The following is a 27,591-nucleotide window of genomic DNA, read 5'->3' on the forward strand; positions in this document are numbered from 1 at the left end:
GGACTTCTAGGTCACCCCCTGATGACCCCAGGGGAGCCACCACGAGGGAAAAGCTAAGCAGCAGGGTGGGGAGAGTTGGCCCCAGTAGAACTGACAAACAAACCAAAGTCAACCTTTCTGCTTGTGTAAAGTCAGTGCCTGGATAAAGACAGCACCAGGCCTGGGATTGCACAAGTCAGGAAGTTACCTAATGGCACTGATAGCAAGATCAAGTGTCAACAGACTTTCAAAAGCCCCCAGAGCTGCCCAGGGCTGGCTGGGCTGAGGACAGAGAGGGGGGTATGCTCATAGGCAAAAGGGCTATGGTGTCAGCTGAGCACCAGACCCACCCAAGCCTCCGGGACCGGCAGCTTCCGGGCAGCGGTGGCTGGAAGTGCGTGAAAGAGGAGGCCTTGCGGTGGACTCTCGTCCTCAGGATGTGCTATTGGCTCGCAGTCCTGCTCAGGGTGGTCCCGGGCTGGACTGAGCTCCTCGTGCACCACCTGGGAGGGAGGGGCAGAGCGGGACAGCCGAGGGTGGGCCGGGCATGAGAGTGGGAGACAGTGCAAGCCTGCCCGGGACCCCCAGAACCTAGTATGGGCAGTGGGGGCCCTGCCGTCAGTCCTAGAGACACACACACGCGGACACTGGTGCCAAAGGCCTTTATTATGCCCCGGGGGGCTGGGTTCGAGGGCCAGGAGCAGCAGCACTTCCTGGCATCCCCTTCACCGGCTCTGGCCTCCTCCTGGGGAGGTGGGAGAGCGGCACTCACACCTGGCACCCCTGGGTGCCATACTCCTGGAGGAAGTTGCTGAGCTGGTTGCAGGCTGCCCGCTGGCGGGTGCTCCGGCACAGGCGGTCCGAGGGCATCTCCTCGATCCAGCTGTTCGAGTCCAGCAGGTACTGGGGACTGCAGGGGCGAAGAGTTGTCAGCAGGGCTCAGGAGGCTGGGTGGGGCGGCGACAGAACACACGAGGTGCCTGGCTTCCAAGGGGGCAGGGGATGGCAATCTGTCCCCTAAGGAAGGTGGTCAGGTCTGGGGACAGCAAGAGACCGAGGGGCCCAGGCGACTCACTCTCCCTTGAGGTCCTGGGTCACGCCGTCCAGACCCATGATCAAATACTCTTTCCCAGGTTCCAAGTGAAGGCGGCAGGAGGCCCGGACCAGGAAGTTACGGTTCTGGCCAGCAGTGGCCTTGGTGTCCTTGGCTGAGGGGAAGAGAAGGCGCAGTCCCTCTTGTATAACCCCTGTGACTCCCAGGCAGGCGGGGCCACTGCCTCCCTTTTTCCCCCTGGGCCCCACCCAGGGCTTCTAAGAGGCCCAGGTCATTAGTGCTTAGACTTGCTGGGGTGCTCATGAGCCCAGGCAGCCAGGCCCCGAGCCCAGAGCTCAGCCTCCCCACCTGCCCCCCGCCCACCCCAGCTCTGTTCCTACTGAAGTGCAGGATTTGGGTGAGGGTGGTCTCAAAGAGGCGGAAAGCTGCTCTGCTGTCTTCTCGGAGGACCTTAACCTGGAAGCCTGAGCGGGCATTAGAAGGGCAGGATTAGGTACTGAGGCCGGGGAGCCCCGGGTCCGTGTCAGAGCAGAGGGCGCCCGCACGGGCCCGCGAGGGGAGAGACCAAGCCCTGGGCGCCGAGTGCTCAGGGCAGGTGCACTGACCGTATTCCACGCGGGGATAGTAGCAGGCAAACTTCATCCTGTAACCGTCCTCCTCCAGTAGCCCCCGCTCCAGGGCGCGGCGCTGGCGGGGGCACTTCCCTGGGGTGCAGGGCCCAAGTGAGGCCATGGGGGCCCCGAACACCCCTCCCCCCGCCCTGCGCAGGCCTGGCCTCTCACCCTCAGCACACTGGCAGACGTCAGCAGAGCACAAGGTGGACAGCAGTCTGCTCTTACTCGGCGCCCCATAGAACACAGAACACTTGTGCTCTGGAGAATACAAGAGGAGGCATGAGGGTGCGGGGCCCTGCCCTCTGCTTCCCCAGGACTCCCCGATACCCTTCCCAGCCCCGGGTTCCTGAGGTCCCGTGTGAGGGCACCTATCCCAAAACTCCCTGGCAGCCAGGGCTTCCCGGGGGCTCACCGGGGTTGTAGTAGTCATACAGGGCTGCGCTGGCCGGCTGCACCAGCCCCACCGCCACCTCCTGCACAGCTCCGAAGCCCACGCACTCCCGGGTTGTGGGGACCTGGCGCCAGGTGGAGAGGAGAGATCCAGGCCCCGTTTCCCGGGCCTGGCGGGCTGCCAGGCCTCATCTCCTTGGCCCACCTCTATCGTTGCCATTGGCCTTATCTTCGGTGTCCTTCACATTCCCGTGCCTTCCTGCTGCCAGAAGGCTGCATGCTGCTCCCAAGGTCTCTGCTGACTTCACCGCCCAGACAGTGACCTTCTCCCCATCCGCTGGCCCGGGCGCTCCGCGGAGTCTCGTGTCATGGACACGTTCTGAGACTCTCGCTGAGAGGAGGGTTGGTTTCTGACCGTTCCTAGTTCTGGCCTGGTGGTTCCTTATAGCCCCTCTCTCTCCCTTCCCTCAACCACAGGGCCCAGCCCTGCCTATTCCTTCCTCTGTGCCCCGCTGTGGGAGTCTCCATCGCTCCCTGGCTTCCACCAAACCCGTCCAGGCTGCTGATTCCCAAACTGGCCCCTCAGCTGCACGCCTCCGTCAGGACTGTAGCAGGACTGGTAACCTGGCCAGCGTGCTCGGCCTGCCCCCAAACCCACCTCCAGTCGCCTGTGAGGTTGCACCGCTCTGGCCCCATGCACCTGCTCGTGCCCACTTAGGACTGCCCAGCCCGGCGCCCAGACCCTCTCCCTCCTGGCGGGGCTGCCTCAGCGTCAACTCCCTGCCCAGATGTCTTCCTGGCTGTGTTGTGTTGAACCCAGACTCTCAGCGTGGCCTGCGTGCACATACTGAGCAGGGGGTCTTCACAGGCCCACAGATACAGGCTCATGCTACCCCAACACTTTTCTCACGTTTCCTCCCAGCAGTCACAGTAAATGTTCAAGAAAAAAAAATTTCAAGGGCTGTCAGGATGGATAGCTCTGTGTTTTAGCCACAAAAGGCAAAATACAAAAAGACAAATAGAAGTGTCATCTCTGATCGCCAGTGCTTTGTAAAAGAAAATACTCTTGAATACCAAAGACCAAAGGCACTAGGAACAAAGGCAGCCCCTCAGGTTGAACAAAATCAGCTTCACCGAAGGCTCTGTCGAGTCCTCTGGTCGCTCCCTGGACCGCACTGTCCTTGTGTCCTTGTCCCCCTGGAGGCCTGCCCCCAACCCTGCCGGGACTCGAGTGATTCACGTCGTCCTGTCTCCCTTACGTCGCAGGTTCCCCAGAACACTGGCCACTGAAGCTACTGTGCTGCGACCCAGCCCTGGTAAACCTGGTGCCATCGATCCCCTTCCCATGTGCCCTCTCCCCACTCACCGAGTCGAAGTACAGTAGGACGTGGGGCCCCTCCGTCTCGAAGTGACTCACGTAACGGTCAGAGAGGGAGGTCAGCTGTGAGGAGGCAGACGGTCACAGGTTGGTGGCCCTGATCCTGCACCGGGCTGGAGCAGGGCTCCTGAGGGCAGAAGGGTCGCTCTGGGAGCTTGCCCTCACCTTCTCCAGGTCAGCGTGCAGTGCGTGGAATCCGCTCAGGAGTGTGATGTCAGCGATGGCCATGCCAGACAACCCTACCTTGCCATTCCGCCTGCGGGGGAGACATGTCACCTGCTGTCCAGGTGCCGGCATTCCAGACACCCAGCCCCCGTCTCAGCCCCCAGGCCCAGCCGCTCGCTGCCCTGGCTTGGCACCCACCAGATGCACACGGTGTACTGCACTTTGGATTCCTGTTCCTCGGCCAACTTCGGCGCCTCCCTCCTCCGGCGGTTCCTCCGCCCCTCAAACAGCTGCAGGGGCGTCACAGGCTGCCCACGGGCATCTGGGTCGTCCCTGGCTGGACGCTCGTCATACTCGTAGTCCTCGTAGTCCTCGTTTGCTTCCACTGTGCAGGCAGTGTTGTGAGGAGGGGTCAAGACGGCCGCGCGGCCCCCAAACCAACCCCTCAGGCCCCTGGTCCGACACTCACTTGTGTACTCCACGTGGCCTGTGACTGTCACCTCAATCTGGAGGTCCCGGCAGGTCGTGTTCTTCATGTCCAGGACGTTGTAGGCACGAAGGATCTGGCTCGGCAAGGAGTGGGGAGAGAGCACGGGTGGCTGGGAGCTGGGGCATCTCCCTGGGCTAAAGCTTTGGGGCCCCGGCCCTGCTCACTGCCCTCACTGAACAGTCCAACACGAGCGGGCACCTATGCACCCCGGTGTTAGGTACGGCATGAGACAGGGAGGTGAGGAAATGGGGGTCTGCACCGGGAGGCCAGCAAGCTGCCAGCGCAGAGGAGGCCGGGAAGGAAAGTTCAGGAAAGGGTCTGGCTGAGGGGGGACATTCAGCCAGGGACATCTGCCTGGTGTTTTGGGACGATCGGTCTCACTGCCACATGGACCATGGCTCTGAGGGCTGAGACGGCAGGTAGGGCTGCAGCTTTCTTAGCATAAGTGACACAAGTGACGGTGGCCCGACCAGAGGCATTACTGGAGCCATAACGAGGAGCTCAGGGAAGGGCTACTAAGGCAGCTGGGCTCCGAGAGGGAAGGCACTCCTGCCAGCCAGATGAGGGGAACAGGAGGAAGAGAGGATTTGGGACCTGCCTTGTCTGAAGGCCTCTGGGACAAGTGGGGCCTGTGGGTCAGGGAAGGGCCTGGACTGGGGAACAGGGTTTGGAGCCAGAATTCCTGGGTTGAGGGGTGGAGAGGGAAATGACAGGCGCTCGGGGAAAAAGGGAAGGTGGGGTGGACACCCCAGGAAGGAAGCAGAGAGAACGCCACGCCCAGGGTGTCTCCCCCTTCCCCAGGCCCCTGGAACTCTCCCCACGGGGCTCCCACTCCACACCCGCCTCCACCCTCCCCTGCCCAGTCCCACCTCTTTCCTGGGTCCCCCACCCAGCGCCCTGGGCCCTCACCTTCAAGGTCCCTTTGCTGTTTCCTCCCACCTGCACTCTAATATTGCTGCCCAGGGAAAACTTTGAGGAAGAGAAATGAGAGAGAGAGAGACGTCAGAAGTTTGCTGCCCCAACAACCTGCCTCCTCTCCCCAACACCTCACACTTCCGCAGACTCTACCCCTTCATGCACGTTATCTCCCTGCAGCCCCCTAAAAACCTGTGGGGTGGACACAGCTGTATATCAGCCCACAGATGAGAAAGACCCAGCTCCGAGGGTCAGTAACTTTCTCCGGGACACACAGCCAGCCAATCGGTCCTCCCACGAGGACCCCAGGAAGCGGCGCCTCAGGGATTCTGCAGCCGGGAGGGCGGGCGTGGCTGCCGAGCTGGCCGCGGGCCCAGGTGTCAGCACGCAGGCAAAGGCAGTCCCACCTGAAGCTGCTCTTCCAGCCCCTTCGTCTGGTGGTTGTTCAGCTGCAGCTGGTGGGCTTTCAATCCGCTGTGGCCCAGGGCGCTGAGCGTCACATTGAGTCCCCTCTCCTCGGTGGTGTGGGAAGCGATCCAGTACAGAGACAAGGCATCGAGGGCAACCACCGTGTCCTGGGGAGGTGGGGCCGCGACTTAGGCGCTTGGTCTCAGGGCCGCCCACCCCCCGAGACCCAAGGCGGCCTCTACCTGGGTGCTGCGGAATCCCCCCTGGAAGCCGCCCTGATGAGTGAGCCAGTCTGCGATCCGGACGGTGGTCTCTGGCTCGCCCTCCCGACGTAGTATGTGCAGCAGAGCGTAGGCTGTGGTTTCAATCCACACGGCCGGGGCCCGGGGCACGGGCTCTGCTGGGCTGTGAGGAGCCAGGCTGGGTGACACGACATTGCTCTGAGAACCAGGGACCGAGCCCCAGTACAGGTGATCTGGAAGGGAAGGGAAGAGAGACCCACAGGGGAACAGGGGCCGGGGAGGGAGAGATCTCAATCGCGGGGCCATTTGCTGCCCCGCTGTCAGTCTGTCCCCAGGTCATGCCTGCTGTGTGCGGCAGTTCCTTCTCAGATCTCCATTCAATCTCCCCCTCTGGGCCCACCCACAAATCCCAAGGTCCCTGAGCCCCAGCCTCACTGTCTCAGGCTCCCTTGCCCCTCACCGCCAGTCTCCTGGGCCATGGCCATGAGGTTGTTGTGGGCAACGTCCTGCAGGTCCTGGGAGGCCTTGGTCAGTGTCAGGGCATAGGCTGTGATGGCAGCTGCGTGGGCACCCAGAAGCCCGGCACTTGCTTTCTCCCCCAAGAATGAGTTTGCCTTTGAGATGGAGGTGTCCTGGAAGCAAGTGGGGGTGAAAGGCCGGGGGCTGCACACCTGGGTTCCCCAGGGGAAAGAGGCAGAGCTGCGGCCAGTGGCGGTACACGAGGGCATGCTTACCACTCGCTGCTTCAACTGCTCTGCTTCCTTGTCCTGGAACATGGCCAGCCCGTGATGAAGGGCAATGACCACAAAGGCTGTGAGGGCCACAGTCTCGTCGTTCCCCACCAAGCCGCCCTAGTGAGGGAGAAAAAGATGTTCGCCAGGAGTGGAGGGGCCCAGGGTCCTCCCCGCAGCACTGCCTGGCCCAGCAGCCCAGCAGAGCCGCACCTGCATGCCCCTGTGGATAACTGGGCAAGGGTCCAGGAACGAGCCGTCAGCCTGCTGCTGGGAGAGCAGCCACATGGCCGTCTCCTGCAGCTTCTCAGGTGAGCCACCCACTTGCTCCTGGGCCAGGCTCAGAACCTTCAGCACAAAGGCTGTGAGCCTAGAGAGGGAGGAAGGGCTGGCTGGGGACGGGGTTGGGACCCGGCCCTGCTCCCCCAGGCACCCGGCCATTCACCCTCCCGTGGCTGTGACCCTTCTCAGAGTCCTGGACCCACTCTCCCAACCTCACCAGGTGCTGCTGTCCCGGTGTAACCAAGCCCCATAGGAGCCGTCTGTCTTCCGAAACTGCTGGATCCGCATGTAGCCTTGGAGAGGAGAGGCGGCTGCCAAGGTGACCCCCACTCTGCCATGCCCCAAACCTACCGGGGACCCCCCTTGGGCTGCTCGTTTTCCATGAACAGCCCTCCTCATCCCCTCCCCCGCCTGCCCCTGCACCCGGAACCTTTCTGGATCAGATCCACAGCGTGGTCCTTAGTCTCGGGGGGCAGCGTGCTCCACTGCTCTGTCTTGTCCAAGTAGCGGGAAGCAGCCAGCGTTGGAGCCAAGTAGATCATGGTTTGTTCCCCACAGCCCCGGGGAAGCCTCAGGAGGGAGGCCACGCCTCCTGGGGACAAGGCTCCCTCGGAGCCCAAAGTGTCCAGTGGATCTGAGGCTGCGGTGGAGGGAGAAGGTTGAGGCCCAAGGGCCAGAGGGTCACGGGCTGTAGATCAAACAGGGCTCCACACAAATCTGAGGGCAGTGACTCTGAGGACTCCCACCTGAAACCCTGACGAAGCTGCTGAAGTCTCCATCGGGGATGATACTGGGATCAGATTTGCCAGGAATTTCCAAGGTCCTGCCTCGGTGGTCTGCAGAGCGGGGGAGGCTGCCAGTCTCTCCTGCTGTCCACAACCCCGGCCCGCCCACAGCAACCTCCTCAGGAAACTGACAGCAGTGGTGGGGCTCACTCACCTAGGGGGTTCAGTTCATAAACCATCTCTTCCCTGTGGATGGCCCCTTCCTTCTGTCTCAGGGAGAGGACGATCATGAGAGAGCGCACAGGACGACAGCCTGCCCCTCCCAGCGTGGGCTCCCAGGACACGGGGTTTAAATCTCACAGACGGAGTTGGATCAGAATTGTGGGAGATGCAAAGAGACCAGAGCATTAGGTTTCGTTGCTAGGCCCCTGGCCTGACCAGCACGGAGGGTGCAAAGAGGGGGATAAATCCGGGCGCCCCTGGAGACCTGGATTCCGGGGTGCTCTACTCACCTCAATCTGCAGGATCTTGGACACTACATCCCCTACAGGGAAGTCGAAGGACCCTCGGGCCACCACCTTCAGGGGCACAGCAGCAGCTGTCGTGGGCACCACGGAGAAGGCAACAGGCCGGGCAGATCCCGCAGGCACGAGCACCTGCTGGGCCAGCCCTCCACCCCCGGCCATGCACAGCCCCTCCACGGGGGACACGTGGACGCTCACCTGGGGGCAGGGAAACAGGGATCACCTGAGCCCTGGCCCAGCTAGGCGTCCGCCTCCTCCCTGCCCAGGCTCCCCGCAGCCCCACAGGGCCTCACGGTCAAGTTCTTATTCAGGTAGTTGTAGAGGACCGGCCGCAGCTCCAGCTGCTCAAAGCGGCGCACGGAGACGGGCAGGCGCAGGTGCAGGTGGAACTCGCGAAACACTCGGAGCTGCACTGGCGTGGCCACACACAGGCCTGACGGAGGTCGGGGAGGTGGAGGGGCAGAGCTCAGAGGCAGGGATGGGGCAGTCATCCAGGCTCCAGAGCCGAGCTGTGCCCTGAGCCTCCCCTGCTCTCTGGCCCCGGCCGGGACGTGCCACAGACTCGCCTGGCCCTCTGGCCCTCCTTCCTCGACTAAAAGCCAAGGGCTATGCAGGGGCCTGGGGCGGGCGGGGTGGGGGGGGGCGGCAGGGAGGCGGCCTGAGGCCCAGGCGGGACGGCCTCACCTGTGCTTTTGGACAGGCTCACGCCATGGATCTCCCACGTGGTCAGAGAATCGGGGAGGAACAGTGTCAACCTGCGGTGAGAAAGATGGAAAAAGCCCTTGGCGTGCCGGGCAGCCCCAGACGCAGCCCAGAGGCGAGGCCAGACCTGCCGGTGCCCTCACACTTTGGAAGCTTCCACCGTTTCCACTCTCCAGAGCCAGTTCTCCGGGAAGAAGCTGCGCACAGGGATGTCGTCTTCGTCGATCAGGTCCTCCTCCTCCACCATCTCCAGGGCTGACAGGGATGAGGAGGGGCTGAGGTCCTGCCCTCCCAGGCACCCCACCTGGCCCTCAGCCCCACCCGGCCACTCACCTCGGGCAAAGCCCCCCCGGCTCTGGGCCCGCTGCTTCTTGCGCAGGCTCTCAGCAAACTGGCAGCAGGACAGGAAGGGCTCCCGACAGGCCGGCTGTGGCACGCGGGCCGCGCGCTGCTCACAGGAGCGCACCATGGGCAGCCGCGTCAGCCCGTCCTGGCAGCAGCGCCTGGCTTCTGGGGAAGCATACTGGCCCACTGCGGGGCCACGAGGGGCTCAGTACGAGGGAACAGAAAGGGGGACACAGCTCAGCCCCGACTCCCACTCCTAGATCCACAGGGTCTCGCCTTGAGAGATCAGCAGGATGAGAAAGGCGGCTGGAGAGAGCTGACACCCCCCCCCCCCACGCACACCTGTAAGCCCAGAATTTGGTCTCCAGCCCTGCACACCACGTACTGGCTCACTGAGGACCTGTACCCAAGCTGCGTGGGCACTCATCACTCACACTTCTCGCTAATTGCCTTCTGGAAGTTCACGTTTCTCTTTCCCCTGGTTTTCTTCTTGGGACAGCTCAGGCCTGGTAGACAGCAAGACTGCGGTCAATCGCACAGAGGATGGCCTCCCACCATCTCCCCTCCCCCTGCCCGGCCCTGCCCGCCCCTCCTTGCCCGACCTCACCCCTTGGCCCTGCCTCCCTTCTCTTCCTGGCACCCACTCCCCTTCTTCCTTTTGTTCTTACTTCTTCTCACTGAGGTCAATTGGTCTCCATCAGAAAAGGCCAGCCCGGCTGCCTGGAACACCTCAAGGGCATCGTCCCCGCCCCCGGGACCACAGCCGAGGTCGTAGCTGTTCATAACCTCAGAGACCTGGCAAGAAAAGGCAGGAACGCTGGAACACGTGTGGCTGAGGGGCGGGATCGGCCACCGGGCTCCTGGTGAGAGGGTAGCATGTGGACACAGAGAAGCAGACGAGGGGCAAGGCTCGCAGGAAGACTGGGAGGGGTCTGTGGCGAGGCTGAGTGAGACCCAGGGGCTGCACGGAGGGTTCAGGGCAGCGGGAGGAGGAGCCAGAGGAAGGCGGGTGGGCTAGGGAGCATGTCAACAAACCTTGGTCATGTCAAGGGGCTTGTGGGACCTGCCGCCCACCGCATACAGCGCTGTGTCCACAGCCCCCAGCGCCACCAGGGCAGGAGAGTCAGTCTTCAGGTGGAGCTTCATGGTGTCCCCATTGCGGTACTCCTTGGTAGTGTCCACATGCAGCTCCAGCTGGCAGAGGCAGGAAGTGGGGCACAGTAAGAATGAGCAGAGCTTCTCACAGGCCCATGCATCCCTGTGCACCCCAAACTGTAACCACTGTTAGCAATCACCCTGTTCTCTCTCTTTAACCTCTACCGCCTACACACACACACACACACACACGCACACACACACACACACGCGCGCGCGCACTCACTCATGTGCCATCTCTTCCGACCCCAGTTACCTTGCCCTCACAGTCCGTGGCCTGGACGTCCACTCGCAGCGAGTTGGCCACTGGGAGACCTCTGTGATAATAAAAGGCCACAACGTGGAAAGAGGGAGCCAGGAGCTGGCTCACAAACACAGAAACTGAAGTCAGGGTCCTCCTGGGCTCTCGATTCATTGACACAATCTCGCCTCTGGACAGGATCTGGGCCAAGAAGAGGAGGAGCGAGAGTGAGTTTCTCTTTGCTGTACATGCCCAGCCCTGGGACCACCCCCGGCCCTGCTCAAGGGCTGCATCCCTGCCCTTGTCCACTCCCGGCCACGCCCACCATGTAGTAGTAATCAGAGGCGTCCCCACTGACGCCCACAGCTCGCAGGTTCAGGGTGACAGTGTCCCCGACACGAGGGCGTCGAGCATCCAGACGCTCAATAGACAGAAATCCAGAGCTTCCTGGGGACGGGGCTGTCACGGTGAGCCTGGCCGTGGCTGGCTTGCCGGAGCCTGCCGACACCTGCAGGGAGGCACAGGTCGGGCCTGGGTCAGCGGCGAGGACCCACAGACTCCACTCCTTTGCCCAAGCTGGGCCATGGCCCCTCGGGAACCTGCTCGCCCTCCTTCCCGGCCCTCAGCTCCCCACGGTTCAGAGCAATCCTACCAAGAGCTGCAGACTTGCAGTGCTCGGAGGGACAACGATGGGAATGCTGACGTGCCCGTTGTCATCTGTGTTTTCCTCAAAGTCTTGGGTTTTAGAAACAGACCCAGAAGAAGAAAATGTGGCAGAGACTTTGACAGGAATGCCAGTGGCTAGGGAGCCAGACACTTCTCGAACCAGGGCCTACGTGGATGGGACAGGCAAGGAAGACAGCAGCCAGTGAGACCCTGTGCCCTCTAGACAACACCCCGCCCCCATCCTGCCCCTCCGGAAGAAACCTGCAGCAGAAAGGGGGCCCCAGGCACGAGATGCCGCTTGGTGCCGCTGAGATCCAAGGAGAAGGGAGATGACACAAAACGCCAGGAAGTGAGCTCTGCCTCCTCCATGTCACCCCCTGCAAGACAAAGGGCAGAAAGAGGGAGCGCAGAGCCCCAGGAAGAGAGGAGCCGGAGCACCAGGGGGCGCTAGAGCACCTCCCTCCCCCAAGACAGCTTCTCAGGGCACAGGCCAGGACCTGGCGCCCGCACAGTGTATAACGTTACCTCTGCTGGATAAGTGAATGGACAAATATAAATAAATAAATAGAGACAGGGAAGACCAGCAGAATGCTCCAGGGACAGAATCGGAGCGAGCCAAAGTCTCGCGGGGCTCTCCCGGCTTTGGGTCTGAGATGAGGCGGCAGAAGTCAGGGTGCCAGCAAGTGCTGGGAAAGAGGTGGCTCAGAGGTCCGAGGCTTTAATAAGCAAAAGTCACCCACCTGGAGACTCGATGATGGCTGCTGCGACGTAGAGACGCAGCCCCAGGAGGTCAGGAATGGTCATATTTAGCTTCCCCAGCGCACCCTGGACCTCAGCCTTTGAGAGGGAAATGTGACTCTGGCCATCCAGCAGCTGAGGAGAGAGAAACACAGGACATGGGGTGAGATCGGAGCCCCCACACTGCACTACCCTCACCTCCCCCTGCCTCCTTCCTACCTTGTTCTGAGCCTCCAGTCCCCGAAGGAAAGTCTTCTCACCATCCTCACCCAGGAGCCCAAAGCGCACATAGGCCACCCCCTGCACTGGCTGCCCGTAGATGTACCTGTCGCCACAGGGAGACCGGGAAGCTGGCTGGGGAATGAATGACCTGGGAGGGGAAGGGGTGCTCCACAATCCCCCCCTCCGCAACCTGAATGGGGAGCCCAGGGAGCAGGCCCAGCAGGGGGAGCACTACCTGGCCTGCACGTCTAACTGGATTTCATCCAGAGAGTCGGCTGTCGTCAGGATATAGGGCTTTCTGGGGGTGATCTTCACCTCAAAGTTGGGAAGGACTGGCCCAGGTTGAGGGGTAGGCAGGTCAGACTCTAGTAAAAGGACCTTCCAAGACCCCCGCCCCCAGGGCTGCAGTTCCCATGTCTCCATGGCCCTGCCCCGCCCCTGCCTCCCCCACTTCTGCCCCTTATTTCTTTCAGGGCAGGAGCTGCCTGTCCCTCATGCCTCCGGCTCTCACCGTATTTCTTCACCTCAAACTGGGTGCTGCTGTTGGATTCCAGGCTGTCTGAGAATCGGGCCGAGATCCTCCAGGTCCCTGGCCTGAGGGTGGAGAAGGAAGGGACTCAGCCCACCTGTGCTGGAGGGCCAGCGGCCTGCTCCCTAAGGAAGCAGAGCCTCAGGCCTCAGGGTCAGGGCGGGTCGGGATGGGACGCTGTGTGTTGGAGGTGGGGCGCTCAAGAGGAAACAGGAATTGGGGTCGGGTCGCTGGGCGGTGACCCCAGTTGGAGGAGCTCACTCTGAGATGTCTGGGATTACGAAGTCGTCCTGGAAGATTAACGAGGGGACATACACTTCCTTCTTCTTCACAAGAAAGCCCTGAGAGTTCTGCAAGGAGAGCAGAGGGGTCTCATGGCGAGGGGGGTCACATCAGCGGCCAGGGTCAGGAGGGTCAGAGGTCAGGGACGCACCTCCACTGTGACTGTGACGACATCCACGGAGGGGCGCATCTTTTGATCCAGAGCAAAGATTCGGTAGCGGACTGAGAGTGGAACGGGGCGGTGAGCAGAGTTCCCGCACAAAGGGAGGGAGGGCCCAACCCCGGGGGCAGGGGGGAAGCTGTGACGACCCTCCCGCTTGGCACTTGCTCTTGGGTCATCTCACCGAAGGGACACCAGACATGTCCTCCAGGGCTGGGAGAAGTTAGGGCAGAAGCTCTGAGGCCCAGACTCACCCCGCTGGCCAGGGTTATAGACAGGCTGGTCGGTCTGCAGGAAGATGTGCCCCCGGCGAGAGGAGAAGAGCAGGTTGACGCCCTGGATGTTTGTCAGTTTGGACAGAGAGTCTTTCAGCCATGGCGACTGGGCCACCAGCTGGACCTCAGGGCCTCTGAGAAGGTGCTGGAGACCACAGCTCTTCACGTGTTTCAGAGGGACCTGTCAGGACAGGGAGTGAGTCAGGGCAAAACAGGAGAGGAAGCACAAGAGAGGTGGGGAGGAAGACAGCCACTTACAAGACAGAGGGGAGCAGGGAGGGAGCACCCAGGAGCAGCAGGACAGGGTGGGGCCGATTACCTGGAGGCTGAGGAGTGCGAAGCTGTTTCGTGAGCTGAGGGTGAAGTCCGTTTTCGGAGAGCAGGGGGTATTTTTATAGCTCGGGTTTCTCAGGAACACGGATCCTGTCACTGTCTGTCCCGAGGGGGCATCCTGGAGCAGCACCCCCACCGAGAGGGGGACCCCCAGACGAACCACAGAAGGAGAGAACAGGAGCAATCTGAGGGGGAACGGTGAGGGTCAGCATTAGACTTCACTCACACCCCGCCACCCCAGACCCCTCACTCCTCAATCAGGTCCCACAGCCGGGCCGGCCCCCACCCAAACACCCAGCACCCCGCCTGCCAAACCTGGGCTTCTGCAGCGATAAGACGAAGCAGCTGGATGCCCAGATCAGCCCCCAGAGGAGCCTCATGGCTGGAAGGCCCACGAGGGATCAGATCTGTTTGTCTACCTGCTCCCTTCTGGTCACCCTAGGGTTTGGGGCAGAGTTGACTCTGGACCTTGCTCCTCTCTGGTCCCAACTAAGCTGGGAAACCACGTGATAGACAAGAAACGCAACTGGCCCCAGGCCCAGTGTTGGGGGGCAGCCCAGACACCTAGGATTCTGGGGGAATCTGAGAGAATCTTGGCCGAGATGGATCCTGTCCTTCCTGTTAACCCTGCTCATCCCAGAGCCTGGGTGCTTCCCTGTAACCAAGTGCATCTGTGTGCATGTACCTGTGCACATGTGCTCGTGCAAACATGGGCGTGTGAAGGTCCAACGTGGCCTGGACACACAGGATTTTTTTTAAAGTTTTATCTATTTTAATCTATTTGAGAAGGACAGAGAGAATCTCCATCTGCTAGTTTACACCCTAAATGCTCAAAACAGCCAGGACTGTGCCAGGCCAAAGCCAGGATCTAAGAACTCCACCCGGGTCTCCTACCTGGGGAGCAGGGACCCAAGTACATAAGCCATCACTAGCAGGAAGCTGGATCAGAAGAGGAGGTGGGACTCAAACATAGGCAGGTATATGATGCAGGCAGCTTAACCAGATAGACCACAACGCAAGCCATCACACCAGGGATTCAAAGTTCTAACGAAACAAGGATGGGCTCTCTTTTTTTTTTCTTTTTTTTTTTTTTTTTTTGACAGGCAGAGTGGACAGTGAGAGAGAGAAAGAGACAGAGAGAAAGGTCTTCCTTTGCCGTTGGTTCACCCTCCAATGGCCGCCGCGGCCGGCGCACTGCGGCTGGCGCACCGCGCTGATCCGATGGCAGGAGCCAGGAGCCAGGTGCTTTTCCTGGTCTCCCATGGGGTGCAGGGCCCAAGCACCTGGGCCATCCTCCACTGCACTCCCTGGCCACAGCAGAGGGCTGGCCTGGAAGAGGGGCAACCGGGACAGAATCCGGTGCCCCGACCGGGACTAGAACCCGGTGTGCCGGCGCCGCTAGGCGGAGGATTAGCCTAGTGAGCCACGGCGCCGGCCTTCTTTTTTCTTTTTAAGATTTACTTTGGGGCCAGTGCTGTGGCGTAGCAAGTAAAGCCACTGCCTGCAGTGCTAGCATCCCATATGGGCGCCGGTTCAAGTCCCGGCTGCTCCACTTCCAATCCAGCTCTCTTCTGTGGCCTGGGAAAGCAGTGGAAGATGGCCAAGTCTTTGAGCCCCCGCACCCGCATGGGAGACCCAGCGGATGGAAGAGCTCTCTTTCTCTGACTCTCCTTCTCTCTCTGTGTAACTCTAACTCAAATAAATAAATAAAGTATTTTTTAATATTTTACTCATTTATTTGAGAGGTAGAGTCACAGACAGAGGCAGAGAGGGAGAGAGAGGTCTTCCATCCGCTGGTTCACTCCCCAGATGGTCCAATGGCCGGAATTGCGCCAATCCGAAGCCAGGAGCCAGGTGCTTCCTTCTGGTCTCCCATATGGGTGCAGGGGCCCAAGCACTTGGACCATCCTCCACTGCTTTCCCAGGCCATAGCAGAGAGCTGGACTGGAAGAGGGGCAGCCAGGACCAGAACCAGCACCCATAAGGGATGCCGGCGACACAGGCAGAGGACCAACCCACTGTGCCATGGCAACGGCCCCAATAAAGTATTTTTTAAAAAATATTTATTTATTTGAAAGGCAGAGTTAGAGAGAGAGGGAGAGACAGAGAGAAGTCTTCCATCCACTGGTCACTCCCCAAACGGCAGCAGTGGCAGAAGCTGAGCCAGTCAGAAGCCAGGAGCCAGAAGCTTCTTCTGGGTCCCCGATGTGGGTGGCAGGGGCCCAAGCACTTAGGCTGTAGTCCACTGTATTCCCAGGTGCATTATTAGGGAGCTGGATCGGAAGTGGAGCAGCCGGGACTCTAACCGGCACTCATATGGGATGCAGGTGCCACTGGTGGAGGTTTAACCTGCTATACCATAACGCCAGCCCCAGGGATCAGCTTTTCATTTGCCTCTTACTGGCACTCCAACATGACTGAACCACACCAGGCTTTGCTTTCTATAGGCCCTAACAGAGACTAGATTTAGGTCAGGTGCTTCCTTACCACCCCAAAGGGAAAACTGATCTAAACATAAACATCAACTCTTTTCCTCTCTGACAGTGAAGCAAAGTTCAGGCTTTAGTGGGTTTTACCTCTATCCCCAAACAAGGCACCCCAATAAAGGACAACCCAGAAAACATCACAGGCAAAAGTACTTTATTTGGCTCTTTCAACTCAACAAAGAGGGAAGAGAACCCTGCCCTGCCCCAGCCTCCCGGCAAGCCCACCTTCCTGTCCCCAGACAAGGTAACAACAGCACCTTCTACGTGCTAGGCAGCAGCCACAGCCTCGGCACGGCTCTGCCTCCACTTTCATGGAAGGGCAAAGAAGTATTACCCAAATTGCCCTGCTGGGTTGGCGCCCAAGCAAACAGCAGCAGTCCCACCTGACCCTTTAAACCAATAAGAGAGCCCATCACTCATCCTGGCTCCCAAGTTTTCCAAGGTAATCCTGACTCAGTCACCCTTGGGCAGCACGCCCAGGCCACCGTTGCCCCATTCTGAGGAGGTGCGCAATGACGAGCAGATCCTCACGTGTCTGGCAGGTGGAGGAGAGTTCCAGAGGTAGTGGCAACACTAAGCAGGAGAAAGACAAGGCTGGAGTCAGTCGCGTAGGCTCAAGGTGTGAGAACTCAGAACTTGTCACAGGTCCTCCCGGGCTCCAGAGAAGGAAAGAACTGGGCTTCACAAGTCATGAGCCAGGGGAAACCCAGCTTTGCTCTGTCATCTGCCAGAGGCTAGGGCGCAAAACTTACCAGTCCACCAGCTGGGCCCCGATGAGGTCATGCACGTGGTAGGCAAGGCCAAGCCGCACGGCAGCAGGCGCCCGCCGGCCCAGGAGCTCCGACAGGAGCAGCTCCCGGTACTTGGTTTTCCGGATCATGCCAAGGACAGCCTGGCGTCCTGCAGATGTGGAAACGAGTGAGGTCTAGAGGCGAGGAGCTACCAATATGTGTTCTTGAGGGACCAAAGGCTCGAGCTACAGACAGGATACCTTTAACAAAGTACTTGATGAATCTCCCAGCTCCAGGCACAGCCAGCCACCAGCTCCCAGCATCGCGGACAGTGAGGACTCCAGCGTTCACCAGATGCCTGGGGGAAGCCAGGAGAGGTGAGGCCTGGGCTCTGAGGACCATCCACCCTCCCAAACCACGAGCACTGGGGCACATGGGTAACCATCAAGGACGGAAGGACAAAACCCCGACCTGGGGCAGCCCTCTGCTCACAGCACACTGCGGATTGCTCGCTCCATTCCCTCTACTCGGGCCTCCCTCCCCCCACTCTCTCTTTTCCTGTAACTATTACTCATTCATTGAAACAGCTGCTGATTCTAGAAGCCCCGTGATCACATGCCCTACTGCACATCCAGGCCTATCCCCAACAGAAAATAAAGATCTTCTCTGTGCCCACCGCTGCCTGTGTATGCCTCACCATATCTCCTGCCACATCTCTCTCTCTTTTTTTTTTTTTAATTAATCTATTTGACAGACAGAAACAGGTAGAGAAAGGTCGTCCTTGGATTGGTTTCTGCTGGTTCACTCCCCTAAATGCCCACAACAGTTGGAGCGGGGTCAGGCTGAAGCCAGAGCCCATATTCAATCCTGTTCTCCCATGTGGGCGGCAGAAATCTAACTCCCTGCGCCATCCCCTGCTGCCTCCTAGAGTGGGCACCAGGAAGACGCTGGAATCAGGAGAGCCAGGGCTCGAATCTCAGCCCGCCAATAAGGGATGCACATGTCCCAGGCAGCATCTTAATCTCTGTACCAAAGGCCCACCCCTCCTCGTCTTACTGCAAGTCTCTGTTTCTCCACATGAGACAAAACGTTAAAGATGCTTTCACATAGGCCATGGGTTACAAAGTAGGAGACCAGGGCCAGAGACAGCCCCTCAAAATTATATTTGTGTTCAGCCCTTGTCTGGTGGTGGTTGTTTTTGCTTTGAATGTCAATGATATTTAAGGGAACCCCAGCTCATACCATTCTCTATCCTCTCAGTCTGAGCATAAACCACAACCATCAGGCATTTATGGTTCCTGCCAGGCTCCAAGTGCATTTGGGAAGTTGCCCAGCTCTCCCGAATTCCAGTCCGGGGCTGTTTCCAAAGCCCCAGGCAAGACAGGCCTCTGCTCTTGTGGGGAGGAGCACAAGCTTAGGTCATGTTATTCAAAACAAGAGCCGGACTTTTCTTGGCAGGTTCACCAGAAAGGAAAGGGCAAGGCTGGGGTGCCAGATGCCTGACTCAGTTGGTCCCCTGAGTCTCACGTGATCTCTGGGTCCCTGAAGCCAAAGGTCTGTGTCATTTGCTCCTGCTGGAAACTAAGGTCCCCACGGGATGGAAGCACTGAAGTCAGAAACTTCTGCACTGCCCCAGCATACGGTCGGCCTTCGCAGGCCTTGAGGACCTGGAACCAGAGAAGAGACAGGGTCTGCACCCACCCTCACTCTCCACCGACACAACATCCCCGGGAGGGCGTTCCTCTTCCAATCTCCCCTCTTGCTCAGATTCCTGCTCCCCTGCCCCCACTTCACTCTCTCACCACAGCCCTGCACCCTTTCCACAGGATGTGGGCTAGGGAAATGGTCTCTTTAGTTTTTATTCATTCCCCCTTTCCCTGCCCTCTCCCCCACTCCCAGGCCCCCACCGCCCTCGACACCCACACGCAGTCACACGTACTCTGGTCTTGTAGTCCTCAGTGAAGACAATCCCATGGGCATCCAAGTCAAAGCCCAGCTGGATGATCCTGATCTCCCCCTGCTCTTGAAGCTCCTTCTGTCTCCACAGAGATGGGAGCAAAAAGAAGAGGGTCAGGCTAAGATGCCCTGCTATGCTCTGAGCGCTTTGGGCAGGCAGATTTTGTCAGTATGCGGGGAATTTACTGGGTGGGAGATACTCAGGAGTCAACCAAATAGCTTCTTCCACCTGGTTACCCCCCACCCCCCCATCTAGCTGCCTCAGTTGTCTGTCAAACAATCAATATGTACTTTCTGAGACCAGTCCTATGCCAGGCACTGAGATAAAACAAATTAAGATATAGCCTCCGGCCAGCGCCACAACTCACTAGGCTAATCCTCCACCTGCGGCACCAGCACACCGGGTTCTAGTCCCGGTTGGGGCGCCGGATTCTGTCCCGGTTGCTCCTTTTCCAATCCAGCTCTCTGCTGTGGCCCGGGAGTGCAGTGGAGGATGGCCCAAGTCCTTGGGCCCTGCACCTGCATGGGAGACTGGGAGGAAGTACCCGGCTCCTGGCTTCAAATCAGCGTGGTGTGCCGCCTGCAGCGGCCATTGGAGGGTGAACCAACGGAAAAGGAAGACCTTTCTGTCTCTCTCTCACTGTCCACACTGCCTGTCAAAAAAAAAAAAAAAAAAAAAAGAGAGAGAGAGAGAGAGAGAGAGAGATGGCCTCCAAGGAATCAAGAGTTTATATTTGGGTAGGTGGAAGTAGGAAGGATCATGGGATCAAATGTTTAAAACAAATAAACCAAGACCTTTTTTTTTTTTTTTTTTTGCAATAATACAGCAAAAACTGACCCATTCATTGAAAATTAACTAAAATGCTGGATAAAAGATTGTTTTTAAATTGCTTAAGCATTATAGTACTCACAGGGTAATGCAATTAGAATAATACAATGTCTAGGTGATGACAAGAATGGAAAAGATAACTGGGACAGGAGGACACCTGCTAATCTAGGCAATTCTGCCCAGCACATATTCAGAAACTGGGCCTGGGAAACACAAGTCAAAAGAAATAGGCAATAGAATAGACCCAAAAAGACACGCAATAGTGGAATTATCAAAAAAGACAACTTTTTCAAAATATATTTATTTATCTATTTGAAAGTCAGAGCTACACAGGGATAGAATGAAAGACAAAGAGAGAGATCTTCCATCTGCTGGTTCACTCCCCAAATGGCCACAGTCACTGGGGCTGGGCCAAGCCAAAGCCAGGAGCCTCCTCCAGATCTCCCACCTGGTTACAGGAGCCCAGGGATCTGGACCATCCTTGCTGCTTTCCCAGGCATACCAGCAGGGAGCTGGGTGGAAAGTGGAGCAGCCGGGACTTGAACTGGCACCCATATGGGATGCTGGCACTACAGGCTGTGGTTTAACCTGCTATACCACAGTGCCAGTTCCCAAAAAGATAATTTTTTAAAAATGCTCACAGTGCTGAAGTAAGTAAAAACAAAGATGGAAAACCTCAGCAAGAAATTACAAAAAAAATGACATAGCAAGTTTGAAAAACACCTAACTAGAATTCTAGAGCTGAAAAATAAAGTAAATAAAATTAAGACTTCAAAAGATTGTTAAGGCACAGACTATCTCCTACAGATTATCGGTCTCGAAGAGAGATTAAAAATCTAATCAGACTATAGTAAGGAAAGCCAAAAATATTTAAAATATAGGAAAGAGTTTAAGAGATTTATAGGGTAGAGAGAAGGTCCAATGTATGTTTGAGCCCCAGAAGGAAAGAAAAAACAGATAATAAAGTAGGAGAAATATTTGGAGAGACAACAAAACCACAATCACAGAAGTATATTAACCCAACTCTCATAAGTTCATAGAACACAGAAACAAACTAATCAGTGAGGAAACAGAATATTTCAGTAACTTCAGGCACAAAGAAGCTAGTAACTAGATAATACACATTATTCGGAAATAAACCAAAAACACTTAAACTGGCCACATAGCACACAGAAAAGCAAGTCTCAATAAATTCCAAATGACTTAAGTCATATTGTGCATGTTCTCTGGCCACAATGCCATTTACATACAAATCAATAACATAGTAATACAAAAATGTTTGAAAATTATGACATACATTTATTTTATTTATATATTCATTCATTCATTCATTCATAAATTCAAAAGGCAGAGCAACAGAGAGATCTTCCATCTACAGGTTAACTCCCCAAATGGCTACCATAGCCAGGTCTGGGCCAGCTGAAGCCAGGAGCATGAAACTCCATCCTGGTCTCCCACATGGGTGGCAGGGGCCCAAGCTCTTTGGCCATCTTCTGCTGCCTTCCCAGGCACATTAGCAGGAGGCTGGATCAGAGGCAGGGCAGCCACAACTTGAATCTGCACTCTGACATGGGATGCCGACACTGTAAGCAGCAGATTAACCGTCTGCATCACAACACTGGCCCCTAACATACATCTAACTGACCTAAAGTGTCAAAGGAAAAGATCACAAAAGAGCCAAGAAGAATTTTGAACGAACTGATAATGAAAATACAAATGAAAACTTGTGGAATATATGTGTGTGTATATTTATATATATATTTATATATATACACACACACAAATATACTCGAAGGAAAACTACAGCATTGTGTGCCTTAGTAGAAAAGAGAGGATGAAAATTAACAGAAAAAAGAGGGGAAAAGACAACACAAATAGAAAGCAACAAAGTCAAAGGCTGACTGAAAAAGCATTAAACTTGATAAACCACTGGTGACACCAAAAAAGCTGGTAGTGACAAGAAAAAACACAGATAATCAATGTAAAGAATAAAAAACAGGTCATCACTACAGATCTTACAAAGATTAAAATGAGGTTACAAACTTTGTCAATAAATTTGAAAATTTAGATGAAATTTATCAATTTTTAGAAAAATACAAATTCTTTTGTTAGAATGGACAAATTGGAATATATTCCTATAATAGAGATCTATGAGATGAATCAACTTCAGCTGTGTACAACTTGGAAGAATCTCAACAAGCTATAAACACAGCATCTGAGTCCATTCCTGCAGCTATAACAAAATACCTGAAGCGAGGAAAGAACAGAAATTCATTTCTCTCATTCTGGAGAGTCTAGGGCAGAGCAAGTTCAATTCCTAGTGAAGGTAAGGTTTGTGCTTCCAGGACGATAGCTTGTCATTGCATCCTCTGGAGGCGACAAACACTGAGTCCCACAGGGCAGAGCGGATGGAAAGGCCAGGTAGCTCTTGGGAGCCTCTTTATAAGGGCATTAACTCCATTCACAAGGGCAGAGACCTCATGATTTGATCACTTCCCCAAAAACCCACTTTTTTTTTTTTTTTTTTTTTTTTTGACAGGCAGAGTAGATAGTGAGAGAGAGAGAGACAGAGAAAGGTCTTCCTTTTGCCGTTGGTTCACCCTCCAATGGTCGCCGCAGCCAGCGTGCTGCAGCCGGCGCACCGCGCTGATCCGAAGCCAGAAGCCAGGTGCTTCTCCTGGTCTCCCATGCAAAAACCCACCTCTTAATACTATCACACTGGGCATTGGAGGTTCCAACATATGAATTTTACAAGAGCATCTACATTCAAACCACAGCATTCCACACCTGGCCCTCAAAAATTTACACCTTTCTCACATGCAAAATGTATTCATGCCATCCCAATAACCCCAAGAGTCTTAACTTGCACAAATTCAAAGTATTACAGACTGAGTCTCATCTAAATACTACCTAAATCAGATACGGGTGAGACTCAAAGATGTGTTTCACCCTGAGACAAACTGCTCTCTGTGAACCTATGAAATCAAAACAGTTACACGCGGCCGGTGCCATGGCTCAATAGGTTAATCCTCCACCTGCGACGCCGGCACACAAGGTTCTAGTCCCGGTCGGGGCGCCGGATTCTGTCCCAGTTGCCCCTCTTCCTGTCCAGCTCTCTGCTGTGGCCCGGGAGTGCAATGGAGGATGGCCCAAGTCCTTGGGCCCTGCACCCACATGGGAGACCAGGAAAAGCACCTGGCTCCTGGCTTCGGATCAGCGTGGTGCGCCGGCTGCAGCGGCCATTAGGGGGTGAACCACGGAAAAAAAGGAAGACCTTTCTCTCTGTCTGTCTCTCACTGTCCACTATGCCTGTCAAAAAAAAAAAAAGTTACATGCTTCCAAAATTCATGTCAGAATGTAAACCCCAACGTGATGGTATTAAGAGGTGCAGCCATTAAAAAGCCATCAGGCCAAGAGGGCTCTGCTCCCACGAATGGCATTCCTGTCCTTATAAAAGAGGCTCCCGAGAGCTTCCTGGCTGATGGAAACATCGCTTCTGCCATGTGAGCACAAAGCAACAAAGCTCAGAAGCAGGCAGCCCAGTTCTCACCAGTCCCTGAATCTGCCAGCGCTGGGATCCTGGACTTCTCATCTCTAGAACTGTAAGAACTAAATCCTTTTTACAAATTACCCAGTCTCAGCTATTTTGTTGCAGCAGCATGAACAGACTTTAAGGCATACAGCATGATTCCATTTAGAAGTTCAAAAATGGGTGAAATTAAGTTCTGCTGTTTATGAATGTATACATAGGTGATAGAAAAACCAAGGGAACAATTATCATAGCAGTTGGGGTAGCAGTCACCTCTAAAAACATATAGGCCATTTTATTTTAAAATATTTATTTATTTATTTGAAAGGCAGAGACAGAGAGGTCTTCCATCTGCTAGTCCACTCCCTAGATGACCAAAATGGCTGGAGCTGAGCCGATCTGAAGCCAGGAGCCTGGAGCTACTTTCAGGTCTCCCACATGTGTGCAGGGGCCCAAGACTTGGGCCATCTTCCCAGGCCATAGCAGAGAGCTGTATAGGAAGTGGAGCAGCTGGGACTTGAACTGGCACCCATATTGGATGCTGGCACTGCAGGCAGTGGCTTTATCCACTATGCCACAGTGCCGGCTCCAGGCCATTTTAATCAGAGGGATAAATGTGGGATTTTGACCATATTCTATAGAACTATAGTTCTATAGTTTTACAGGTGGTAGCAAAATGCTTTATAAGCATTCTTTAAACTGTGTGTGCACGGCCCACACTGTGGTGTGGTGGTTCAAGTCCTGGCTGGTCCACTTCCCATCCAGCCCCCTGTTAATGTGCCTGGGAAAGCAGTGGAAGAATAGCCCGAGTTCTTGGGCCCCTCCAGACACATGGGAGACCTGGATAAAGCTCCTGGCTCCTGGCTTCGGCCTGGCACAGCCTTGATCATTGTGGCCATTTGTGAACCAGTAGATGGAAGATCCACCTCCCCCCCCCCCCCCCCCCGCCTATCCTTCTCCGTAACTCTTTCAAACAAATAATTGTGCATAATTTTAATAATATAAACTAACATCAGTATATTAAAAGCCACAAATACTCTTGAAGGAGTGGTTCCATCTGATGCTTCCTCTGGCGAGACTGGAGCCAGTACGTCTTCCTCTTCTTCCCTCTTTTCATAACAGATCACCATTAACCCTCTACATGCTGACACCAATGCACAGATTTCAGTTTTTCTTTTACCTGGCCTCTTTACAGAACACTGCCTTGAATTACAGATGCTAACACTATCAACTATTCCCACTTTGTTGAAAAATCTCTTTACTTTCCCAATAGGCTTCTTCCTGGTTTCCTCTTAACACAGGCAATTCCTTCTCAGCCTCTCACTGATTCCTCCTATTCTGCCTTCCTCTCATATCAGTGGGTCTCAGCAAAACTCACTTGAGGCAGTAGTTTAAAAATGTAGATTTCCACATCCCATCCCAAAAGACCTTGACTCATTAACCTTAGCTGAGTTCCAGGAACCTACATATTTTGAATAAGCAGCCCAGATAATTTAGACACAGGCAGAACTAAGACCATATAGCACACTGCCTTAAATGTTGCTGTCTCCAAGAATTCTGAATTTGGCTCTATTATCTTTCACTCTACTCCTGGGGTCCTTGGCCTTAGACCTCAGAGAATCTGTGACAGTGACACATACCTAACAGAGACACACATAAATTGTACATCTACCTTGTGTGTATGTGGCATATGTGCATTTTTCTGGAGATAGTCATAATTTTCATCACCATCTAAAGTTTGTAAAAAAGGGGCCAGCACTGTGGCACTGCAGGTTAAGCCATCATCTGTGATGTCAGCATCCCACATGAGTGCCAGTTCAAGTCCAGCTGCTCTACTTCCAATCTAGCTCCTTGCTAATGCGTCTGGGAAAGCAGAAGAAGATGGCCCAAGTCTTTGGGCACCTACACATACTTGGGAGATCCAGGTGGAATTCTGATAGAAGATATCTCTCTCTCTCTCTCTCTCTCTCTCTCTCTCTCTCTCAGGGCCAGCACTGTGGCATACTAGGTTAAGCCTCTGTCTGTTTATGGAAAGCAGTGGAAGATGGCCTAAGTGCTTGGGCCCCTGCACCCACATCGGAGACGCAGAAGAAACTCCTGGCTCCTGGCTTTAGATAGATTCAACTCCAGCCATTGAGGCCATCTGAGAAGTGAACCAGTGGATGGAGGATCTTTCTCTCTGTCTCTCCCTCTCTATGTCTGTAACTGCCTCTCAAATAAATCTTAAAAAAAACAAACAAACAAACAAACAAACAACCCTCTCTCTCTTGCTCCCTCTATTTCTACCTTTCAAATAAATAAATACATCTTTAAATAAATAAATAAAGGGGACAGCACTGTGGCATAACAGGTAAAGCTGCCACTTGCAGTGCCACACCCCATATGGCTGCCGGTTCAAATCCTGGTTGCTCTACTTCTGATCCAGCTATCTGTTGTAGCCTGGGAGAGCAGAAGATGGCCTAGTCCTTGGGCTCCTGCACCTGTGGGAGACCCAGACGAAGTTCCTGGCTCCTGGCTTTGGATCCACACAGCTCTGGTCCTTGCGGCCATCTGGGGAGTGAATCAGCAGATGGAAGACCTCCCCCACCCCTGTCTCTGCCTCTCTGTAACTCTGCCTTTCAAATAAATAAATAAATCTTTGGGGACAGCACCGTGGCACACTAGGTTAATCCTCTGCCTGTGGTGCCAGCATCCCATATGGGCGCTGGTTCTAGTCCCAGTTGCTCTTCTTCCAGTCCAGCTCTCTGTTGTGGCGCTGGAAAGCAGTGGAGGATGGCCCAGATGCTTGGGCCCCTGCACCCGCATGGGAGATCAGAGAGAAGCACCTGGCTCTTGGCTTCGGATCGGCATAGTTCTGGCTGTTGCAGCCATTTGTGGGGTGAACCATCGGATGGAAGACCTGTCTCTCACTGTCTATAACTCTGTCAAATAAATAAATAAACCTTTAAAAATAAACAAATGAAGTTAGTAGGGGGCCAGCACTATGGCACAGCAAGTAAAGCTGCCATCTGCAATGCCAGTATCCCATATGGGTGCCAGTTTGTGTCCCGGACTCCATTTCTGATCCATTTAGCTCCCTGCTAACAGCCTGGGAAAAGCAAAAGATGGACAAGTGTTTGGGCCCCTGCCACCCACATGGGAGACCTGGAAAGGCCAGGGCTGGGCCAGGCCAAAGCCAGGAGCTTCTTCTAGGTCACCAGTGGCTGGATGGTCTCTCTCCCTGTCTCTCCGTAACTCTGACCTTCAAATAACTAAATATTTAAAGTGTGTGAAGAGGTTCAAAAATCATTCCTTGATTCACTCTTCCTACTGATCTCACCTACATCCAAACAATGAACCTCTACTCACAAACCCGCAGCTTTTAATTCTTTTTCACTGACTCAGAATTCTCTCCAAACTTCAGATCCAACTGCCTACTACATTTTGCCTTCGGATGCTCCCTACACACCTCCGAATGAACTTGAACAAAATTCAGTACACCACGTGCCCTCAAGAACTCGATGTGTTCCTACTGCCCACTAAACCTACCACTTGGTTGGTCTGTCATCTGGAAAAAAGTAGTTTCCTGAGAGGCTTGTCCTGGGAAGGAAAAGGGACTCCTCCCTTTTCCTACACTGCCCTACCTCGGGCCTTCACCAGTCTAGGCCGTGCCATCGGCCTCACACTCCAGCTCCCTCTCCTGCCAGCCCGCCACGTCATTGATGTCCCAGGCCTCCCCACGATCTAATTGGCCTGCTTCCCCAGCATCCCCAGCGCGCTGTGCGCTCGAACCATGCCCTTGCGACTCCTGTTTCCCCCAAAGCCTCGCTCTTCCACCGCCTTGGTTTGGCACGCCCTCCACCGTCCGAGGGTCTCTGCACAGGGTTTGCGCCAGTCTCTGTGGCACCTCAGTGTCTGGCACAGCGCCCGCCCCGAAGGGCCTAATGCTTGCTCAATGTCTGAACGGCTTGGACGGCCGGCGAACTGGGGAACTTGGCGATCGCGCACGAGGCAGGGAAAGGAGCTCCGGAGGTCGCGCTGACGCCCCTCACCAGCTGCCGGTCGGCCACCGTCCGGTCGGGCAGGAGGCTGTACACTTGGCTCCTCAGCACGATGGGCGGGAGAGCATCCTCGAACAGGCCTCGCGGAAACAGCTGCACCAGCTCGGCCACGGCCTCGCGCGCCGACCCTGCGCGGAGACAGCCGGTCACTGACAGGGAACCGGGGCAAGGGCGCGGGGGGCCACTGCGGCCGCGCGCTTCTTCCCACACACCTGCTCACCTATGCGAGTTCCCGCCCGCTGGGGTCTTCAGCCCCGCCCCGGGGCTGCCATGGTTACCTGACTCGCCCCTCAGAGGATCCGCTTCTACAGGCCCTCGCTCCCGCCGCCTCTTCAAGCCAAAGCTCTCCGGGATCAAGCGATGCCTCTTCAGGCTCATAGCCCGGGATTCTACGGTCCCGAAGAAGGGAGGGGACTGAGGGACGAGAACTTGAAGATAGGGTCTTCCGGCGCAGAGTAGTGACGTCACCTCCCTG

At 55.8% G+C, this 27,591-nt stretch overlaps 2 protein-coding genes across 2 annotated transcripts; both read right to left on the bottom strand.

Annotated features, from left to right (window-relative positions):
- Window positions 1–624: 624 nt before the first annotated feature.
- Window positions 625–14,055, bottom strand: C4A (complement C4A (Chido/Rodgers blood group)). The gene is made up of 41 exons (XM_089334240.1): window positions 13,861–14,055; window positions 13,532–13,730; window positions 13,192–13,393; window positions 12,929–12,999; window positions 12,757–12,845; window positions 12,478–12,560; window positions 12,202–12,298; window positions 11,964–12,069; window positions 11,747–11,879; window positions 11,268–11,383; window positions 10,993–11,172; window positions 10,666–10,848; window positions 10,356–10,541; window positions 9,980–10,138; window positions 9,613–9,739; window positions 9,379–9,450; window positions 8,933–9,130; window positions 8,743–8,854; window positions 8,582–8,652; window positions 8,191–8,330; window positions 7,886–8,095; window positions 7,588–7,639; window positions 7,395–7,484; window positions 7,079–7,288; window positions 6,866–6,941; window positions 6,580–6,736; window positions 6,370–6,486; window positions 6,096–6,267; window positions 5,636–5,868; window positions 5,393–5,560; window positions 4,980–5,039; window positions 4,050–4,143; window positions 3,779–3,965; window positions 3,581–3,671; window positions 3,404–3,478; window positions 2,060–2,162; window positions 1,816–1,905; window positions 1,639–1,737; window positions 1,414–1,497; window positions 1,055–1,187; window positions 625–889 (listed from the first exon to the last, which is right to left on the bottom strand). Exons 1-41 carry the CDS (start codon window positions 13,923–13,925, stop codon window positions 748–750), a joined length of 5,232 nt encoding a protein of 1,743 aa, XP_089190366.1. The 5' UTR covers window positions 13,926–14,055; the 3' UTR covers window positions 625–747.
- Window positions 14,056–16,168: 2,113 nt separating this feature from the next.
- WHR1 (winged helix repair factor 1) lies at window positions 16,169–27,588 on the bottom strand. The gene is made up of 7 exons (XM_089334257.1): window positions 27,395–27,588; window positions 27,108–27,244; window positions 18,702–18,797; window positions 18,290–18,429; window positions 17,023–17,120; window positions 16,784–16,931; window positions 16,169–16,604 (listed from the first exon to the last, which is right to left on the bottom strand). Exons 1-7 carry the CDS (start codon window positions 27,492–27,494, stop codon window positions 16,559–16,561), a joined length of 765 nt encoding a protein of 254 aa, XP_089190383.1. The 5' UTR covers window positions 27,495–27,588; the 3' UTR covers window positions 16,169–16,558.
- Between the last annotated feature and the right edge of the window lie 3 nt (window positions 27,589–27,591).

The sequence above is a fragment of the Oryctolagus cuniculus genome, chromosome 5, assembly GCF_051225735.1.
Source record: "Oryctolagus cuniculus isolate XC-2025 breed Fujian yellow rabbit chromosome 5, ASM5122573v1, whole genome shotgun sequence".
Lineage (NCBI taxonomy): Eukaryota > Metazoa > Chordata > Mammalia > Lagomorpha > Leporidae > Oryctolagus > Oryctolagus cuniculus.

Excerpts from the sequence above, each read along its gene's own strand:
- C4A (XM_089334240.1), bottom strand. The coding sequence starts at position 13,925 with ATGAGGCTCCTCTGGGGGCTGATCTGGGCATCCAGCTGCTTCGTCTTA. Across the intron at positions 13,394-13,531 it reads TCGCACTCCTCAGCCTCCAG|GTCCCTCTGAAACACGTGAA; the intron begins GTAATCGGCCCC and ends CTGTCCTGACAG. Across the intron at positions 6,268-6,369 it reads AGCAGTTGAAGCAGCGAGTG|GACACCTCCATCTCAAAGGC; the intron begins GTAAGCATGCCC and ends ACTTGCTTCCAG.
- WHR1 (XM_089334257.1), bottom strand. The coding sequence starts at position 27,494 with ATGAGCCTGAAGAGGCATCGCTTGATCCCGGAGAGCTTTGGCTTGAAG. Across the intron at positions 18,798-27,107 it reads CGGTGGCCGACCGGCAGCTG|AAGGAGCTTCAAGAGCAGGG; the intron begins GTGAGGGGCGTC and ends CTGTGGAGACAG. Across the intron at positions 16,605-16,783 it reads GGGGCCCAGCTGGTGGACTG|TGTTGCCACTACCTCTGGAA; the intron begins GTAAGTTTTGCG and ends TCTCCTGCTTAG.